Raw genomic sequence first — 19,621 nt, 5'->3', positions numbered from 1 at the left:
TGGCAGTTGGACACCACCCATCACTCCAAGGGAATGGTGAGGCTGTCTGCTCCAGGCAAGATGGACAGTCTGGGCAGCAGGTCCTCTCTGCGGGGCAGGGTCGTGTGTACCAGAAGGGACTTGGAGGGCTTGGTTTGGGTTTGGGATAGACCCCTAGAGGCCGGAACACCTGGAGTCCTGCAATCAGGGCAGGGCACTGCGTGTCTGATTCAGACCCACTGCGTGTTTGCCAGCTCAAGCGATGTCCAGGGCCGGTGTTGCCGCAGCCAGACCAGCACTCCCACAGGGACTATGCTTTGGGCAGCTTCTAGGTGGCCGCCAGGGCTTTGCCTCGATGGACCTTCTTGACTACTCCACCCACCGACCTCTTGGCCCCCGACTTGGCCATCCAGCGGATGAGGTACATGCGCCTCTCGGCCTGCTTGCGGCCCAGCCGGTGGGCGATGTAGATGGGGGTCTCCCCTTTGGCGTCTTTGGTGTTGATGGAGGAGCCCGCGTCCAACAGGAGGCTGATGCAGTCCAACCGGCCCATGGCTGCAGCCACGTGCAGGGGCGTCCGGCCCACGGGCGTCTTGCTCAAAGGGTTGGCACCTGGAAGACAGGGCAGTGGGCTGAGGGGGAATCCCCCTCCTGACCCTGCAGCCCAGGGGACGTACTTGGGGGTATTCAGGCTTCTCCCCGACCTGACCAGGCCACGGACACTGCTCTTCCGTGAAGGGCAATGGTGTCGCCTGGGAATGAGGGAGGCAACCAGTGACCGTATGACATGCTGACTTCCTGCCCCTGAGCCGTACCTGCGAAGACTGGGCACACGGCAAATGTCTGGCTAAACGTGCACGGACATTTACCGCAGCCCCTCCAGCTGGGGCGGGTGAAGTGCTCAGCGGCGGACTGAAAGACCAGCAGCCTCAGCCCACCGGCAAAGGCGCTCCGTAGAAGGAAGGCGGCCACCTGCTTCTCCAAAGATTTACAGCCTTGGAAGTCTTGCAGGGCACCCACTCTCCCCGAGAGGCAGAACGGCCCCCCAACATCATGGCAGCCCCTGTCTATGTCAAGAATGACCAGTGGGTCGGGGGTGGTTCTCTTTCTAAAATGTCCACAGGTCCTTCCTGCTCCCTGACACTCCCGGGGTCTCCCCAACCCCCATGCCCGTCACCGGCCTCCTCTGCCTGCCTCCAGTACGCGGGATCCCCATTCTTCCCCAGGCCCTGTCTGTCTGTCTCTGACCCTCTCTCTGCCCCCCCCTTGTTTTCAAGGCTATTAATCCTACCCCGTGGGTCTCCCAGGTGGGAGACACACCCCCAACTCCTTCAGAGCCACCTGGACATGAGGGTGACTGTGAAAATGTGGAGCCTGCCTCGCTGGCTGGGCCTCAAACACTGTGCACCCCTACCCCGGAGGACAGAAGACCCCTCTCCCCGCCACACACCCATCCCCAGGCCCTGATCCCAGCCCAGGCACATAGAGCAGCCAGTCACTGGGGAAATGACAGCCGGTGGCGGCTGAGTCATGGTCGGAGCACGCTTCGATTGCATCCCTCACCGCCGCTGTGGGGGGACAGGCTAGTGACAGGTGTCCGAGGCAGGCTTGTTGGATTGAATCAAACTCTGAGTAACAAATATCATGACACAGAAAACAAGGCAATTCAATTACATCCAGCTGACCTTTTGGGAGGCCGTTTTATGAGCTGTGGCTGGCGCGTGAGGTCTAAGTTTGAAAACCAGTCCTCATAACACCGGCATTGGTGGTGGCGCCTGGGCACAGCCGGCTGCCCACAGAGGATAGAAAACTTCACAAGGCCGGCTGTAATCTCTTTAACGGGTGCGTTCAAAGACGTCACAGCTCCATCAGGGTGGAAGGGACTTTTTTATGAGCCGAAAGGATGGACAGTGGGGCTGTTGAAGGCCGGCCACTATTTCCTCTTCCAGCCCCGGGGACTCAGAGCGGCGTGGGAGGAAGTGAACGGAAGGCTACCGTTGGGGAGTGTGGACCCCACAGAGGCGCAGGACACGGCCAGCATATGATCCCCTCTTCCTCCCAACATGTCAGCCCAGAGCTGCCCCACCCCGGCTGCTGGGAGATGAGGTGGAACAAGGGAGTCTAGACCCTTGAATAAGGCACCTCCTGGCCCCCAACACCAGGCAATACATTCTTCCTTCCTCCAGGGAAGCGGGTGGGTGGGCAGTCTGTAACCAGGGGTTGGTTCTTAGCTAGTCCGTACCTCAACCGGTAGCCATTTCTCCCCAGAAAAGCACTACCTCCAGGAAGAGGAGGAGCAGGGCTCCAGGGCACAGAGCCCATGGGTCGATCCGGCTCATGGTCATCCCACAGGGCCGCCTCAATGGGGGGCGTGCCCTCCTCCCACGGGGCAGCTGATGGGAGCTGGCTGCTGAACTCCCCTCGACACCAGGGAGCCTAGCTGAGCCCAACCCAACCCGCCAATTTGGAAACAGCGCAGGGGGACTCGGTTTCTTGCGAGAGCAACGTATGCCTTCCCGGGGAGCAGACAGGCCAAGAGGTTTGGGAGTAGCTCTCTCCAGAGACAAACCATCTCATGCACCATGTGTAGGCACAGGAGTGCGGCCAGTCTGTCCTCTGCCCACAGAGCCCCCTCGCCGGCTGGGGGCAAGCGCCGGGTCGGACCCTTGCAGCCCCTCCCCTCCAGATGACACTGGGGATGAGGCCAGCCACCAGGAGTGTTCTCTGTGGCTTGTTGGGTAGGAAAGACCAAGCCACCATTCTGGCTGCCTCCTCTACCTTCTGTCTGATACGTCCACCTGTCCGCCTGAACGGAGAGTAGTGGGTGAGGGGTGGGGGGGCAGCCTGTAGCTGGCACACCCTAAGAAACACACCCCAACGAGGCATGCCCAGTTGGTGTCTGACAAGAATCAGGGCTGGGAGACCAGGGTGGGAGAGAAGCCACTCCCTCCTCCCTGCCCCAGCAGAGCCCCCAACCTTTGACCGCGGCATGGCCTGAGAATTACCCTGCTCCAGGAGGTACTGCACGGTGTCCACGTGGCCCCTGTGGGACGTAATATACAAAGCCACGAAGGCTCTCTGAGACGTCCAGCTCTTCCACCGCTTGCCTGTGAACTGCTCTGAGTTAGCTGTTCGGTAGAAGGAGTCTTCGGTGATCCCTAGACACCATAACTGGGCAAGAGGAATGGGCGGACCACACGGTGAGATCCAGCCTCTCCTGAGAAGAACAGAAACGTTTTTGCTAGGTGGACGGCGGCAGGGCCTTCTGGGGAAGGTTCGCGTGGATACCCAGTGAAGGCGGGTGAGGGAAACAGATAGGGGCAAATCCTGATTGAAAAGTTGGATAGTACCCCCGGGAAGGGTGATGCTTCCAGGAATGTTCAGGAAACATGCATGAATTTACCACCCGTGGGACTCGGGCAGGAGGCATGAGAGTCTTCCTGCTGCCGTTTTTGAAGGCAGGAAAGAGCCTTCCTCTGGGTGTCGCACCTGGGTGTTAAGGAAAGCAGCAGTTGACTTAGGACCCACCCTGCCTTCTGAGGTCTGAGACATACAAACATGGGGGCTGGGGGAGATGGATGCAGCAACCCCAGGCCTGCTCCCCCATCACCCACCCTGCCTTTCCAGACCTAACTCAACACCCCAGTTGCAGCCTGCCTTCTCGGACCTTTTCCCAGGCAGAAGTAGACCCGACTGCCTCCTCTCTGCAGGCTCTTCATGCTCTTTCCAAAGGTACATACACCCACCACCTCTTGTCCCACGGTCACACCCTCATCTACGGTTTCTTCATCACCACCACCACCCTTGCCCCCCACCCCACCCCCAGCCCCAGAGCCCAGCCGATAGCCGAACTCAAGGCCTGGCAGTGCCTCTCCTTCTTTACACTGCCAGTGCCCCACACCACGCCCGGGCAAAGCTCAGTGCCCGAGCCGTTCTTCCCAGTGAGTTACATTGCGTTGTCAATACTAGCGTCAACCAGTGGGCCCCCCCCCCCACAATGCACAGGTAGGCCACAAAACACACGTCTAGTACCCATGTAAAGAAGCTGAAAAGCACCTTACTGGGGTCCCCTTCCACCGACGCCAAAACCAGCTCCGTCCATCCATCATAATGCCAGATACACAGTGAAATAATCCCACCGGGGACCACATCGTGGAAACTTAATGTAGCGTCATCCATCAAAACTCCTACAGGGAGCAATTGTGTTCTTTAAAACCACCACAACAAAAGGAGGGTATTACAGGTAAACTAGGACATTGGTTAAGTTAAGAGAGTGTCTGACTCGGGAAACCACACAGATAATTTGGGAGCTGTGTGCACCAGTCTCCTTGGATGGTTTCGCGGGCATCAGTTCACAGTGTTTTATGCTTTGGGGAAACTAATTTGGTCCGGCTAAACTAGGAGCCCAACACCAACCAACCCCCAGCGATGGCCATGATTTCTGAAACCCGGTAAGGATGACTCTTCCTATTGTGAACAAATACATGAGCCGGTAGAGTCACTTCATGAGCCAAACTGGACCAAAAGGAGGACTTAAACTCGAGGCCACTCGACATTACAATTACTGCTGTGTTGTACAGTGGGTGCTGCAGTAAAAGCACTCACTCTGGCTGATGATGTCATTAGCTGCTCGAGGGGCCTTGGGGACAACCACGTGTGGGCTCTTTCAGACCACAGCCTTTGATGGGCTCTCAACCTTAGCACTGGTGGGGGTTGGAACCAGGCAGTTTTTTCTTGGGGAGGGTCAGTCCTGTGCCCTGTCCCTGGTGTCTACTGACTTATGAGATGTCAACAGCACACCTGCCTTGGTCACCATGAGCAAGAATATCATTGACAAATGACCTCCCAAAAGACGTGCCCTTCCTTGAGGACCTATGGCAACAAGGGAAGCTGACTTTCACCGTCATCAGAACTTGGGTGTTTGAGCTTCTTTTGGCTGAGGCATCCCCTGACTTGAAAAGACAAGGCACTTACTCATGCTTCAGAAATTCACGCTTCTCAGAAAAAGCCCACCAGCACCCATAGAAGGGAATTCTAGATCATTTCGAGAAAGTATTGCTGTGTCGGGTTTGGCTTTGTAAACATGTTTCCACTCCACGCTCTTTTTCCTGGTCATTCCCAAATCTTCCATTACAATTTCCTGATCCGAGCTCCAAGACGGTCCAGACAACTTGTCCATCTCTTCCATGGGCCATCGTCGGTCTTTGAGCACTAGTGCATGCACTTTGTCAACATCTTCGTCCATTCGGGAAGCTGACGGACATCCGGAAGGAGCTTTGCCATCAGTCAACACATCAGCTTCTTTCGAAATGAGAAACCACTTGTATGCTTTTCCCTCAGCGCTGCCCTTGTCAGCTGTGTTCAACGTCACAGCAGTTTCTGCGGCACTTTTCCCAAGCAGGAAACATTTCACAGCCGCACGCTGGTCTCTTAAATCGGCCAACACACACACACACACACACACACACACACACACACACAGACACACGTTTGAGTGAAACTGCTTTTATGAAAAAAGTCACTGTGACCAGTGAGAACCTTCCTAGGCGATGCTGCTGGGTGCACTCAGAGCGAGTTGCTCCGATGTTCGCCTAGCAGGTGTGTGTGTGTGGGGGGGGGGGAGTTTGGGGGGATGGCATGCATAAAAGGAAAGCTCTGCCCAGTGGAGCTTTCACCATTCTTTGTTACCCCCTCATATTCCACCCATGGATGGATTTTACCAACGTCTTAGTTTGATGATGAAGTGGTGGCTTTCTAACTCATTATGCTCAGAGTTTGGTTCCTTGTCTGATACTTTTGGTACTTTGGTGCTGCCTACCGAGCGCTTTGCCTATAATCTTTTATCCTCATGACAAATCGACAAGATAGACTTGTATCTTGGTTTGCTGAGAAGATGAGCCTAGTGCAGCGGTTCTCAACCTGGGGTGGAATGACCCTTTCACAGGGTCGCCTGATTCATCACAGTAGCAAAATGACAGTGATGAAGTAGCAACGAAAATCATTTTATGGTTGGGGGGTCACCACCACATGAGGAGCTGTGTGAAAGGGTATCAGCATGAGGAAGGTTGAGGACCACTGCTCTAGTGGGACTCATGCAGCAGGTAAATTGGGACGGTGTCCTCCCCAGAACCTCTCTGTCTTGTGTGTGGCTCTTGGTTGGCACCATTGGGTCACCGGAGATCAGGGAGTTGGGACGAGGACCATTCACCACAATCACTGCCCTTGAGTCCACTCCACCACAGTGACCCCATTGCTGACTGCCACCTCTCTCTCTTCGCCCCCAACTGGGCACAGGTGGCTCATGGGTCCCAACAGTTGGCCTCTCATTAGCAGTTAAGCCCTTAATGATGAGCAAATCCACTCATTAGGACCCTACCTGATGACCTGTGATCATCATTGTTCTAAGAAAGACAACCTCACTCCTAAGCCCCTTGGAAAATATCCAGCAAAGCCGTAAAGAAACAGCAGGGTGTGGGAGACACAGGCTGAACGGCGTCCCAGAGTCCAGGGCACGTTTTCCTTGCGCAAGCAAGCAACCGCCTTCGGCTAAGACAATTACTCATTACCACCAGCTGAGCACATGACTAGTGCTGACAAGAGACGTGCCAGCTTGACCCTCGTCCACAGATCTGTGACCCTCCTTTAGATGCATCTCACACTTTGCACCCACATGATCTCATGTGTTCCTTGGGATGGGGGTGAGGTGGGGTTAGAAGAGGTGCTAATAACTTAGAAGCCGCCACCTAAAGTTCTGGTTCAGGTACAGCAGGACAGACTGCGGCAGCAGAGGGCCCAGCTGCCCGCGGTGGCTGCGTACCTGCTGAGTGATGGCATTGTAACGCCAATGCTCAGTCACCCCGTCTCCTTCACTCCCTCCCACTCTCCGGAATTTACTGCTCAGCAGAGCTCAGCCGGGTAAATAAATTAACAGGAGTGCCAAGCATTTGCAGCTCAGGACACATAATTTTCAAATTACTTGCTTCGGAACTCTTACTAAGTCCTTCAGTAATTCACTTCATTTACAAAACAAAACAAAACCCAAGTTAAATACAGACTAGGCTCAAATGAAGCCTCAGAGATGCTCAAAGGCTTCTTTCCCACACCAAGAGGGAAATAACTGTGTCATTAAAACTAGTGAGCCAGCTCCAAAGAGGGGATCCCGGGGAGGTATGGGCGCAGAGTCCTCTCCCGAGTCCATCCTAGCTCCAGGGGGGAACAGGGCCCAGCGTACACTCACAGGGAGGGCTATGCCCTGTGAAGCAGCAAACAGCCCTGGAGGCCACTGGTTGATTCTGCAGCAATCCGACCTCCATCTGTCTCCACAGCTTCCCAGCCGGCCCCTGCAGCCCCACCGCAGTCTTCTGCAATGCTGGCTGTTCGCGTTCCCCATGCAGCAGCCCAGAGAGACTTTTTTTGCCCCGATCTTCATTTTTTACACATTTGCCCTTGATTTCCACCAAGTCGGGAGATAATGGAGCCCGTGGGTGGGGGTGGGGGCTCGCTCCTCTTCTCATATCCTAAACACTGTAGGGAATCAGGGCAGCCATCATCCTCAGCTTAGGACACTGTGATGCAGAGAGAGATGGGTTCTAGGGCCCTGGCCTTGAACGTACCAACTACCACGTGGGGCTTGGCAGGATGGGGTGCCTCCGGGTGCTGAATTGGCCATGAGGAGCCTTGGGTGCTGGGTTCTGATTCTGGCTGGGCTACCTCTGAGCTCCAGACAGATGAGAACACAGCTGGGGACCTGAGGTTCTGATACCGGCGGGGTCCGTGCCAGCAACTGAGGTTCAGAGGAGGATAGGGTTCTGAGATTGGGGGGTACTGACCAGAGCAGTTTGCTCTGAATGTGGGATTCTGATGAAGGCAAGGTTTGCTTTAGGTTTGGGAATACTGGTATGGGAAGGGTCTGTTTGGGGATTGGGGGGTCTTTTGTTGGAAGGGCTTGTGTGGGGAATTAAGGGTTCCAATGTGGCATCTATGGGGTGGGGTGTAAGAATAGAATAAGTCTGTCCTGGAATGTGGGGGGTCCTAATGAGGTGAGGGAATTCTCTGAGATTTGGCATCCTGATCAAGGCAGGCTTGGCTCTGGACTTTGGGGTTCTGATGTGGATTGGGGTTTCAAACCTCAGCAGGTTGAAAGAGTTTGGGGCAGGGGTCCTCATGTCGGGGAGGCTCGATTTGAATCTTGGCCTCCTCATGGGGTGCCGCTGGCTTTAACTTCCAGGGGCTGGTGGGGAGTTTGTGTGATGACATGGGTGTGTGCTTTGGGGCTCAGTGTGGTCAGGATTTGTGTCCCCTTTGGGAGTCCTTGGGAAGGTACTTGGCTTCAGGGGAGGGGTTCCATGGGGGTCACAGCGAGCTTTGGAGACTGGCTTTCAGATGTGGGCGGTCAGTCTGTGTGAAGTCTGGGGGTCCACAAGTGTGTAAGGTTCATCTTGGTTCTTGGCATCTTTGGGTGAGTAGCTGGGTGGAGTGCTTATGGCCCCCCTTTGGAGTCTAGAGGCTCACAGGTGGACACTTCTGCCCGGGACCTTAGGGCCGTGGTGTGTGTATGTGGGGGTGGGGAGTCAGCTCTGGTGTTCGGGTTCCCACCGTAGCCCAGGGCAGCACAGGGAGCTGCAGCTCCGACGGGAGCAGGTTTGCTTAGAGACAGGCGGTGCCTTGTAGGCCTGTGGCTAAGGGTTCTGATATTGACATGGGCGAAGGGTTTCAAGTTCCCATGTAGCCAGATTGGCCCTCAGGTTTGAGGGTGGACAAGAGTTGAGCACTAGCATCCTTGTGAGGGCAGGTTTGCTGATGGATTTGGGTTTCAGAGGCAGTCTGTAAGTCAGCTTGGAGATTTGGGGTTCAGTTTGGGGCAGGTCTGCTGTGGGCTTGGGAAGGGGTCTTGAAGTGGGAAGGTTGTTTCAGGCTTTGGCCTACTTGAGTGGAAATGGTTGGCTGGATTTGGGGTTCAGAGGGCGTCACAGGATTTGCTTTGAGTTGGGGCTTGGCTCTGGAAAGGCTGTCTATCTGTCTGTCAGGGCCTGGCAGTCCAATGTGGACATCACGGTTGGCTTTTTTGACCTGGGGTCATTATGAAGGCATGGGGGCTATGATTTAGAGTCTGGGGCCTGCTGCGGGTCAGCTCTGGGATTTGGGTGGGCAGCTCCGAGGTAGACAGTACCGTGAGAGTGGGGCCTGTCTTCCTGGCAGATGCCTCTTGCGGAATAGGGCCTTGAGGTTTGGGGTCTAATGTTTCTGAGGGGCTGGGACATTCTCAGGTGACCAGGAATCCAGCATTCTGAGGGGGGAGGTCGTGTTTGGGGGACAGAGTTGTGCGGGAAGGGGCTTGGAACTCAGCAGGCTTCCCCTAGGTGCTGGTGGCCCTTGGGTGGGAGGAAGGCTGTGACGGCGCAGGGGCGGGGCGGGGGCCACCTTGGTCCAGGTACTGGATCCGCTGAAGGTTGAAGGGGATGCCGACCATGAGGTCCAGCTCCTCCTTGAATTCCCGCACGGTCATGTCGCTGCGACAGTTGGCCACGCGGAACATCTCCCCGGTTTCCTCTAGCCGCACCCGCAGGGTGAAGATTTCAGGGTCCTGGTCCTGCAATGGGCTCCCAGACTGCGAGGTGCGGTTGAGCTTCGGCTTCCTGGCGGGCGCCCGGATCGGGGACGACAAGGTGGCAGGCCAAGGACCGGTGGCGCCTGTGCCGCGCCCCGCTTGCGCCCGCTCCGGGGTCGCCATGCCGCCGTCCGGGACCCGGGGCCTTTGGCCGCGCCCCGAGGCCGGGCCGGCAGTGCGCTCCGCAGGCCGCGAGCGCGCGCTCATGCTCGCGGCCGGACGCCAGCCGGGCTGACCGCCTGGCAGGGGCACGGGCGCGTCACAAAGGCGGCAGCGGAGACAGGGTGCGGCGGACAGTAGTCCGCTCCCTCCGACCGGTCAGGATTAGAGCCTTCCTTCGGGTGCCGGGCGGACCACCTGGTGGCGCGTTGGAGATCACTGCAACGCGCCGCGGGCGTGGTCTCTGCTTGGGCTTCAACACCGAAGATGGCAGGTAGACACCGGCGTGGGCAGCCCTCGCCAGGCGCCCCTGGACGTCTGGGGCGAGGAAGGCGCTGATACGAACGAACTTGACGGTGGGACCAGTGGTCATTCGGGCTGGCTGGCCCTGTCCTGCTGAGTAGCCTGTGGGCGGAAGGTCACTGGGCGATCCTCTCTGAGGACAACGGAGCTCTCATGCCCACCCATCCCTGTGAATGATTAAAAACTACACACAATATAAACTGAGGGGGCTCGTGGGTGTGGGGTGTGTGTGTGTGTGTGTGTGTGTGTGTGTGTGCACCACCACAGAGGGCTAGATGGGGGTGGAAGTGGGGGCAGAACAATCTTAGGAAAAAACTCTATTGTCACAAAAGAGAATAAAAATGGAAGGTTACTTTTTTAAAAAGGCTTTTAGCCGAGAAATGCTGTGCGTGAGCACGTCTTTGCCTTGGAGAGGCGTTGGCGTCCAGTTCCAGGGAACGGCCTGTTTACCTGAGTCGAGTGTGTCCAGAGCTCTGCGGCCCAGTGCGCAGACTCACAACACAAGTGGGCTTTCCCCCTTCATGGGAAAGCAAGGTCTGCATAGGGCGCACGACTGTGGCTCCGTCACTCTCCCTGCCGCAAGACCAGCACATTTAACCACATGACAATTTCCAGTCTGAGGGAATGAACCTTCTTAAATGTCAACAATGGCTTGTTACTGAGCACATTATGTCCCTCTCTTTACGTTAGGCAACTATTACGTGTCAGACAGACGGATTCATCTATTAAACTCCCTTTGTCCTGAGGTTGCCCAAATGCTAGCCTGGGCTTCGTACGGTCTGTAGTTCTCACGAGGGGCCTTATTTTCTTTGGCACCATAGAGACTCCTTCCTTCCTTTTTCAAGCATCAGCTCAATGGAATTTGGGGGAGGGGAGACAAACATCCTGTTGGCCACAAAGTTCAATATTGTCAGCAATAACATAAAGGCAATAAATGAGAGAAAAGATAAGGGGAGGGAGGGGAAGGGAAAGCTGCTCCCATGCCCTTTAGAGCTAGCTCTCGAACTCTAAATGGCCTGCCTCCCTTTGAGAACCAGACAGACAGCGCAAGCACACGTGGGCACCAAAGCGGTCACAAGGTGATGGTAGTTTGAAGTGGAGGTTTCTTCCCCGGAGCATCTTTGTCTTGGTCTAGCTTTCAGAGCAGTGACACTAAACTTTGTGTACTTGGAAGTCCACCTGGAGAGGCTCCAATTCTAGCGCCGCTGCCCCCCCTCCCCCCGCCGAACCCCTGGTGTGTTTGTGGAGCAAGCATATGGGCTTCAGGGAAATAGGAGTGGTTAGTTTGTGATTCCAGGTTTCTCCATGTGTCACCGTTCAGCTTGAAGATTCTAGCAAAAGCCTAGGCACGTAGTCGGTTACCCAGCCCACCCCCGGGTGGGGGCGAGTTCCGAGCACGGCTCCCAAGAAGAGTCCATACAGTATTAGAAAAGACGGACATAAATCGTTCTTTAGCTTTTGTGTGTGTGTTTTTTTTAAATAGCTCATTTTCAAAATAAACAATTTGGGGCTATATTTGCAGCAACTTGAGATGGGAGCATAAATTTAAATGATGTATTTGTTCTGTTCAGTGATAAGAGGCTAACATTACATCCCTGTATTTTCTTCCTGTCGAGCTATTTACATATGTACAGCATTTCAGATAACATTTGCCACCATAAACCATGTTGTGCAGGGAGGCACCGGAAGCCAGGGCTGCGAGCCTGTGAAGGACTTGGGAGTTGGGAGGAAGCTCGTTTATGTGGGCTCTGTAACCAGGGAGAGCTGCAATGGCCGGCCACCTGATGAGCCAAAGAGCGAGCGGCCCCCACACACGCACCCGCTACCCGGAGCTGCCACCTTGGTGCAGACCTGAGCAGCTCCCGCACTCTGGAGCTGCAAGCGGGAGGCAGGGGGTGCTTGGAGTGCATGTTGGGGCCATCTAAGACATCGTTCTCTTCAGCAGGCCCCACACAATCAATTGTCCCCCTTCCATTTCTGAGCAGCCGTGTGCAGCACCTCGGTTAATTCTGGTTTTCCAGCGTGCACATGTCGATGACATTCGGCCGTTCAGGCTGGAGAGTGGCGAAGAAGGAAACATCCTGGTCCCGGTCCGACTGCAGAGCTAAGACGGTCTCCTGTACCACCTCAAGATGAGGGTTCCCGGCACTTCTGAAATACGCTGGAGGAAGCAAGAGACCAGGGCCTGAGTCCCAGGTGCCATGGACTGTGTTCTAATAGACACTCCAGTGTTTTGACCTTTAAACCACATCCCACCTAGGACAAGGAAGCATTTCTCACCAGGTGATGATCTGCCCACCCCCCACCCCCACCCCAATCCAGCCTCGAAAAAGTCACACTGCCTCCAGGGAGCACTTTTTCTTACATTTTGAAAACAGACTGCCAAGAACAAGGATACCTATTTTCAAAGTTTCGTGACTAACAAACTACACTGCCGTTTGTTTCCTCAGGGTGGAGCAGCGGCTGCTGGTGGGGCAGACGGAAGGGGCAGGAGATGGCTCGGGTTGGGGGTGGGGGGTGGGCAGGTTTCCCATGCCTTCTACCTAGCCACGCCCAATCGCCTACAGACCTGAGGGGTGGGGCTGTGAATGAATGTTCTCTCACGGGCCACAGAACGAGGTGACTAAAACCGGGCCGCCGCACGGAGGGCAGGCTGCCGTCTGCTGTCTGCTCGCTCCAGTCACAGACCTGTCCCTCACCGTGCGGCAGTGTGACATTGCTGCCTTTCAGCCTCTGCGCCTTAAAACACAAACGCACACGGCATTCTTTCCCTTGAACTGTGCGATTCATAATGCAGAGCGGCTCTGCCTGGGGTTACACAGTGGGCTGCTAACTGTGGTCAGCAGTTCGAAACCAGCCTCTCCATGGGAGGAAGATGGGGCTTTCCACTCCCACAAAGAGTGACAGGCTCGAAAGCCCACAGTTCTACCGTCCTGTCGGGTTGCTGTGAATCAGAATCCTTTGGTGGAGCGGGTCTTGTGGCGGTGCTGACCACCGGGGGAGGAGGTTGCGGATGTGTCCTGGGGGCAGGGCACTTACCCTTCTCCAGCAGGGTCTGCCTCAGGGCCTTGGCCAGCAGGACGCGCACGTTGGGCACCGGGTCAGAGGCGAGGCTGAGGAGGCTGGGGAGCAGGTGCTCCACAAACTGGTCCACGGGGATGCCCTCGGTGCTCACCACTGCCTGCAGGGAGAGCCTGGCGCTGAGGAGCACGTGGGGCTGCGGGGCCACGGCGGCGGGCCCTGCACAGGAGGGAACTCTCGGCTGCTGTTTTCATGGGAGGAGATTGCCTGGCCTTTCTACCTCTGGGGGCATGCGAAACCCCCCCTTTGGGTTAGCAGCAGAGTGTTTACCCCAGGGGCTACCAGGGCTGCTCCCAAAAGAGTCCCCAGTGTGGGTCCAGCATCTGTAGGTGCGAGGGAGATGTGCACTGGGCCTGGTCAGACCTGTGCCGAAGGTCACCCTGGGTCAGGAAAGCTAAATCTTTGGGCTCATTCATGGCTTTGGCTGAGCATCGGTTTCCCCATCTGCACTAGGAGATGGGCCCCAACCTCTGTTACTGGGTGGTCCAGGTCCAGAGTTCCAAGAAGCTCAGGTGGCACCGTGTTGAAACACTCGGCTGCAAACCCACAGGTAGGCCACTTGAAGCCACCCTGCGGCGCGGCCCCGCAGGAGCAAGGCCTGGCAGTCCGTCCCTGGGAGACCCCTTGGAGTCAGAACTGACCGCACAGCAAGGGAAGGGCTCCAGGGTCCAGCCCTCCATTAGCAACTGATCGGGCTTCTCCTGCACCAATCCCAGCACCTGCCCGGCACTCTCGCTAACTTCTTTCTCCCCACCACCCTCAGAAAGCACACAGCCCTGTCTGATGGGGAGAAGACCTGAGTCTCACATGGACTACCAAGGCCTCCAGACAAGAGGGTCAGGCTGCCCCTGGGCCCGGGGCTCTCAGCCCTGTGCCGTGTCCTGCCTGAGGGAAGTCGGAGCTGTGGCCCCAGACTTGCTGGACTCGGGGTGGCCACAGGTTTTCCCTGGTCAGAAACGCCGAGTCTGTGAGGTTGACTGGTGTCAGTCTGTCATCCTGCTCCTGCAGGCGTCACAGACTGCAGGCATGGGTGATGACAGGCAGGGGACACACAGGGCCACAATGGGCCAGGGGTCGAGCTGTGAGCCTGACTGGGGCTCCGTCCTTTCCACTTCCAGGCGCAGCCCCCCGCAAAGGGTGGGAAGGACAGTGTGGCCCTGTGGAGGACCCAGTACCACAGCGACCTCAGGTTGTGCTGGCCTAGGCTTTCTAAATCGCCAATAATTAGTGAAAGCAATTAAGGAAAAACCACCTCACTGGTGGGGACCCTGAGGGGGCGGTGGGGTGGAAAAAATCATTGGTGTCATTTGGCTGCCTTGCTCTAGTGTGGTTTCCTGAACCTTGTGATGTAAAAGCAAAGGTCTTGGTGACACGTCCATCTCCCGCCCAATGACGCGAATGCTGAGGGAGCGGTGTGTGTCTGGCCGGCATGGTGGCCACTCTGCCACCCGCTGCCCAGCTCAAAGCTGATGGTCAATGAACCAGTGGTGCCCCCCTCCCCCCAACCCAACAGAGGGTGATGGTGAATCCTCTGAGGGGCTGCTAAGCAGGAGAGGAAGGAGGGAGGGCCGGGCACTGCTGTACAACCAGGTAAGCTGGGGGACGGGGGTGTGTCTTCCTGTCCCCAGGGCCTGCTGCTGCTGTCGTTCCCTTGGCTTTGGCAAATGCTACAAAGCACGGCCGTGTCAAAGGGCCTTCACCGGTCTGTATGACCGCAGCACGTGACCAAAGCGTGGGGCTTCACATACTTCCTGTGACGAAGCTGAGCTCCAGGTGAGCACGCACATGCTGGGTGCCACCTGCAACGTCGCTGGCACAGAAGAGACACCAGCACTTGCCATCATCTCCCGATAGATGAGCCACTGGCTGCACCAGCCACGGCACTGGGGCAGGTCATGTTGTTGCTCTGTCCCCCCAACACACACACACACACCACTGCCACCTCCACCTCTACCACCACCACCCCACAGTCCACCCCTCCAAGGCAGGGAGGGGGCTGACCAGAGGGGAGGGCAGCATCTAGAGCTGACATCTGGTGAGGCTGACTTCAGCACTTGGGCACCCACACCCAAGGACACACTGACCTGACAGATGAATGCGAAAGCTTGCCTTCCAACCCATTTAGGGCAGTGCCGGAACCTTACGATGAGTTCGTTGATGAAATTCAAGCCCAGGCCATGCTCACTGCTCGAGTAGAACTTGTGCAGAACAGCCACGGCCTGTGAAGAACACCAAAAGGGCCACCTGAGCTGCCACCAGCATCCACGCAAGGTGTGGGTGAGACAGATGCAGCAGGGACCCAGGGGGCTTTATGCAGCTCTCAAGGGAATTTAAAAGTGTGACAGGAAGTCATTTTTGTCACAGCCATCATTAGCCCACAAGGTAAAAAGATGTTTGCGTACATGGCCACACACACACACGGACACACACCAAACCTTTCCCCAAATGGAATTTATGAACTGGCAAGAGAAAAAGGCATCATTAATCTTAAGGTTCCACATCTTGCAGCATGTTCCCTTGAATAGTAACCAAATCATCAACTTTCAGAATGTGTCAGTTTTATACCACTTTAATACATACTGTTGGAGTACCTAAGTAAATCAGAGTTTTCAATGACAGGTTTGGAGGGCCTGTGTTCAGCTGGCCTAAGCCCATATGAAACAGAATCATCCGATCCTGGAATCTTTTGCTCACTGACTCCTTTTCCCACAAAGCCTGCCTGTAGAACAAGCCCACGTGTTCACGAAGCACACGGTCACGTCATGGTCTTCAAGAGTGTCTGGTCTACATTGTGGTTTATTTGGAATTTCCATCACTGAAGTAAACAGCTCTGCGCACACATACACACATTTGATAAGACTATAATATAGTTCAAAAACTTGAAACCTGGGTTCATGAGTAAAAACTGCCAGGTTCTGCCCAGAAATCAATCGGTTAATTAAAATGGAAGCCACCGTAAGCGTTTCAAGCTCCAAAAGCCACCGAGAGCAAACGCCAGCCCGACTTCTTACTAGCTTGAAGGAGACCCATCGCACTTCAGAGACTCTGTCTGCACACAGTTTGAGTGCAGTCTGCGTCAGGTAGTCGTGGACATCGCTGGCCTCATACAGCTCCAGAATCAGGATCAACTGTCTGAAAGTGGAGGGAGAGCATGCTGTTGGCAAGGCCAGCCAAAGCCAAGACTTGGTCTCATTGCTCCTGATGTTCATTTTACCAGACAGATCACAACAGCTGGGCTGGGAGCGTGGGACCGTGGGAGACGGCGAGGACCAAGCCAGATTACCAAGGAACACATGAACACACACACACACACGTGTGCACACTGAGAGAGAGAGAACCCTAGAATGGGTGGGGGGCGACTGCCTGGCCGTCAGCTGCCATTGAGTCTGTTTGGACCTATAGTGACTCCACACAGCCCAGAACAAACCACTGCTAGGCCTTCATTGCTGGTGAGAGCCCGTTGTTGCAGCCTGGCCTGGGCAACAGAATGGACTTGTTCATGCCTACAAGAGGGGAGACTGGAAATCAATCAATCAATCTCTCTCTCTCTCTCTCTCTCTCTCTCTCTCTCTCTCACACACACACACACACACACACACACACACACACACACACACACACACACACACACACACACACACACCCTCATCCCTTCTGCAGGACACACACTAAAATCAAACCAAAGGCAATCCATTTGACTGAACACGAGGGCCTGAGAAATGTAGGAAACGGATAGAGTTCACATTGTAGGGGTAGGTTATCACCTGGGAAAACACTCTGTGGGATCAGATAACCTAAAAATAGCGAGGAAGCCGAAGTTCCCAGAGGCCGGCGGGTTGGGGGCCAGGAGAGGGGGCATCAGATGAGGCTTCTTTCCCAGCCCTTTCAGTGTTGCTGAAACTGCAGACGAGATGTCTCCCATCAGCTTGCCTGCTCAGGCCCTGAACTGGGGGGCAGTAAATCTAGCAAGACCCCACCTACTCCTTCCTCCAAAAGCAAAAAATACCCATCTAACTCCCCCATACCCCAGTGAGACAGCTGGGTGGGGGCAGTTTACCTCCACAGCGGTTGGCTGTTCTCTAAATGGGACTGGGGGAGCAGGGCTGGACGATAAATGGCCTGATTTCCACACCAGCAACAAGAGGAAATGAAAAAGCCACTAGAAATGAAAGCAGCTTCTGGAACCATGGAACGGTGGGTGCACTCATATCAGAGAACACTGTTTTCAGGGGGAAAAAAAACGATGCCAATATTGTGGGCCCGGGAACAAGGAGTTCATATCATCAGCTTTGGCTTCAATAACCGCAGCTGAGATGGGAGATAGCCGTGCTGGGAGATAAGGCAGATGGGCACTGTTCCCAGCCGCCCTGGAAGCCAGGGGGCGCGGAGCGGCCAGTTGTCTGCGCTCCTGCACGCTGCCACCAGGGGTCGTGATGCTTTCATGCAAAACAACAACAACAACAACAAAACCCACTCGACCTGTTTTTCTCGGAGCTTCTAGAAGCCTGCGCTGCGGACACAGCATCAGGACTGCAATCTCTGATTAAGCACAATGACTAAGGGGCATGGCCGAGAGAAACATTCTGTTTGGCTCTGAGGAGTGGCAGCACCCTGACGGATGGATGTGTACAGGGGCTCTTGCTCCCAACCATGCCCAGCCACATATGGGGGAATGGGCCGTGGGGAGGGGCTGAGAGGGGCTCGAATCCCACATGGCTAGTTGACTGGCCAGGCACGCAACCAGGAGGGAGGGCTAGCCAAGGGGTATCTTCACACTCATGGGGGCAGCAAACAGGCAAACAGAAAAACCAAATCAGACAAACAAAAGCCCCTTTTACCAGCACAGGCTGTAATTAAATCACTCCTTCACACACCAGTGAGGTCCAGAGGTGGCCCCTTGGGGGGCTTTTACAATGTCTCCACGGTCTGAGCCGGGTGGGTCCAAGCGCTTTCCTGTGCCCAGGGAGCGTGGGGGGGGGGCTTTCTTTAGCTCTGCACCCTTGCGAGGGGGCGGCATCTCAGAACATTCAGGAAAGCTTTGACCCACACTGCTTCGATTCATAGGAAAATACCAAAGAGCAGGTGACTCATCTTTTCTTCGGTTGAAATAAATTGTCTTTTAGAACAGAACTCTCTGGTTCGCCGATGACGTGCGCCCTGTCTGCCTCATCGGAAGACGAGTCTCCCTGGAGACTGTGGCATTTGTAACGTGGAGCTCTGGAATTCAGCTTCGCCTTCCTCAGTGCATAATATATTGCTTTGTCCAAAATAACACTCCTGTCTAGCCTGCAGCAGGAAGGCTGGGGGAGTGGGGAGCGGGGGCAGGGCGGGGGGGAGGGGGCACTCTGGGTGCTCATTTGACTCCTCCTGGCCCCGATGGGCACGACTTACTCTGCCAGCTCATACCGAAGCCGCCAGTTCCTGCTGTTGTCCGGCACCACACATTCCTGCAGCCGGCAAAGATACTCCCTCCTCTGGGTCGCAGGAAGCAACTGCGGACAGCAGGCATTTGCATAAGGGTGGGCGCTCCCTCAAGAGGCCCGCGCCCTGTCCTCCCTCTGTGGTACCCAGCCACTGGCAGGCCTCTGCCATCCCACAACCTCAGCTCGTCAGCATGCTCCCGGCCTTCTCCCGACACCCCCAGTCTGGTGTTCTAGATGCCCAGGCCTCCTGCTTCCCTAAGGCCCTCCTGACAAAAACAAACTCAGGGAGGCTCAGGCACCCTGCTGGGGAGGGAGAGGAGCAGGGAGAGTCCATGGGGGCTGCTCTGGGTGGTGCAGATGTGATGAATTCGTTTCTCTGGGCCATTTTTAAGTCGTCGTTTCCATAAATGGGGAGTTGGGGTGGGGGTGCTGTTGGGGAGAAGAGAGGCAGCAGCAATGTCTGCCAGAAAAAGCCCTTTGCATGGAACTGAGATTAGATTTCTTCCTCAGTGACCCTGGCATTTCACGTCACATCACCGAGCCAGGACTCAAGCTCCTCTGGTTTTGTCAGGAGGCTTGACACAGTTGTGGACAAAAGGGATGAAAGGTTCCCATAGCTTTCTGAAGGCCCCTCGAGGGTTTAGCATCCTCCCCAGAATTAGATTAAAGAACATAAAACCCTGAGTCCCTTCCACAGGAGGACGGAGGGAGGGTGGGCGGGCTGTGTCCACCACACCTGACGTATCTGGGAAGGGGGAGGAGCGGCCTGCATTCCCCCCCCCCTACCTTTAGGAAGTCATACAGGTGCTTTAGGACCCCAATGCGCACTTCGTCCAGGTCCTTCAGGAACCCATTGAAGACGGGCACCAAGTCGGCCGCTGTGAGCTGGTCGCCAAGGATCACTGCCAGCTCGTGAATGGAGAAGGCCAGCGTCCGGCGCACCTTCCACTGCACAGACAGACAGACAGCCACAGAAACCAAGCAGAGGTCAGTGTAGCAGAGACCGTAAATGGCATTTCTGGGGCTCAACACAGACGGGCAGCTAGTGACTGCACCTGAGACCAACCGG

General features: G+C 55.7%; 2 protein-coding genes across 6 annotated transcripts in view; both read right to left on the bottom strand.

Moving 5' to 3' along the window:
• Positions 1 to 202: 202 nt before the first annotated feature.
• Positions 203 to 9,793, bottom strand: ANKRD60 (ankyrin repeat domain 60). The gene is made up of 4 exons (XM_075527689.1): positions 9,400 to 9,793; positions 4,036 to 4,166; positions 2,985 to 3,150; positions 203 to 591 (listed from the first exon to the last, which is right to left on the bottom strand). Exons 1-4 carry the CDS (start codon positions 9,791 to 9,793, stop codon positions 308 to 310), a joined length of 975 nt encoding a protein of 324 aa, XP_075383804.1. The 3' UTR covers positions 203 to 307.
• Positions 9,794 to 11,486: 1,693 nt separating this feature from the next.
• Positions 11,487 to 19,621, bottom strand: part of LOC142423179 (serine/threonine-protein phosphatase 4 regulatory subunit 1-like) — a 95,458-nt gene continuing 87,323 nt past the window's right edge. For 3 of the 5 annotated variants that reach the window (XM_075528384.1, XM_075528385.1, XM_075528387.1), the window contains 6 exons: positions 19,339 to 19,500; positions 18,521 to 18,621; positions 16,141 to 16,261; positions 15,214 to 15,348; positions 13,088 to 13,229; positions 11,490 to 12,209 (listed from right to left, as the gene is read on the bottom strand). In XM_075528384.1, the coding sequence (XP_075384499.1) occupies positions 12,052 to 12,209; positions 13,088 to 13,229; positions 15,214 to 15,348; positions 16,141 to 16,261; positions 18,521 to 18,621; positions 19,339 to 19,500 (819 nt within the window). In that variant the 3' untranslated portion in view covers positions 11,490 to 12,051. Of the gene's footprint in view, positions 12,210 to 13,087; positions 13,230 to 15,213; positions 15,349 to 16,140; positions 16,262 to 18,520; positions 18,622 to 19,338; positions 19,501 to 19,621 lie in introns of all 5 variants that reach the window. The other 2 variants (XM_075528388.1, XM_075528383.1) reach the window with 2 other exon arrangements.

This window comes from Tenrec ecaudatus, chromosome 12 (genome assembly GCF_050624435.1).
Source record: "Tenrec ecaudatus isolate mTenEca1 chromosome 12, mTenEca1.hap1, whole genome shotgun sequence".
Lineage (NCBI taxonomy): Eukaryota > Metazoa > Chordata > Mammalia > Afrosoricida > Tenrecidae > Tenrec > Tenrec ecaudatus.
This window is presented reverse-complemented; position numbering and strand designations above follow the sequence as displayed.

What these genes read in the sequence shown, in the direction of transcription:
- ANKRD60 (XM_075527689.1), bottom strand. Translation starts at nt 9,793, where the DNA reads ATGAGCGCGCGCTCGCGGCCTGCGGAGCGCACTGCCGGCCCGGCCTCG. An exon ending in GATCCAGTACCTGGACCAAG is followed by an intron (nt 4,167 to 9,399) that starts GTGGCCCCCGCC and finishes TGCTCCCTGTAG; the next exon opens with GAGTTTTGATGGATGACGCT. An exon ending in GCAGTACCTCCTGGAGCAGG is followed by an intron (nt 592 to 2,984) that starts GTAATTCTCAGG and finishes CCTGTCTTCCAG; the next exon opens with GTGCCAACCCTTTGAGCAAG.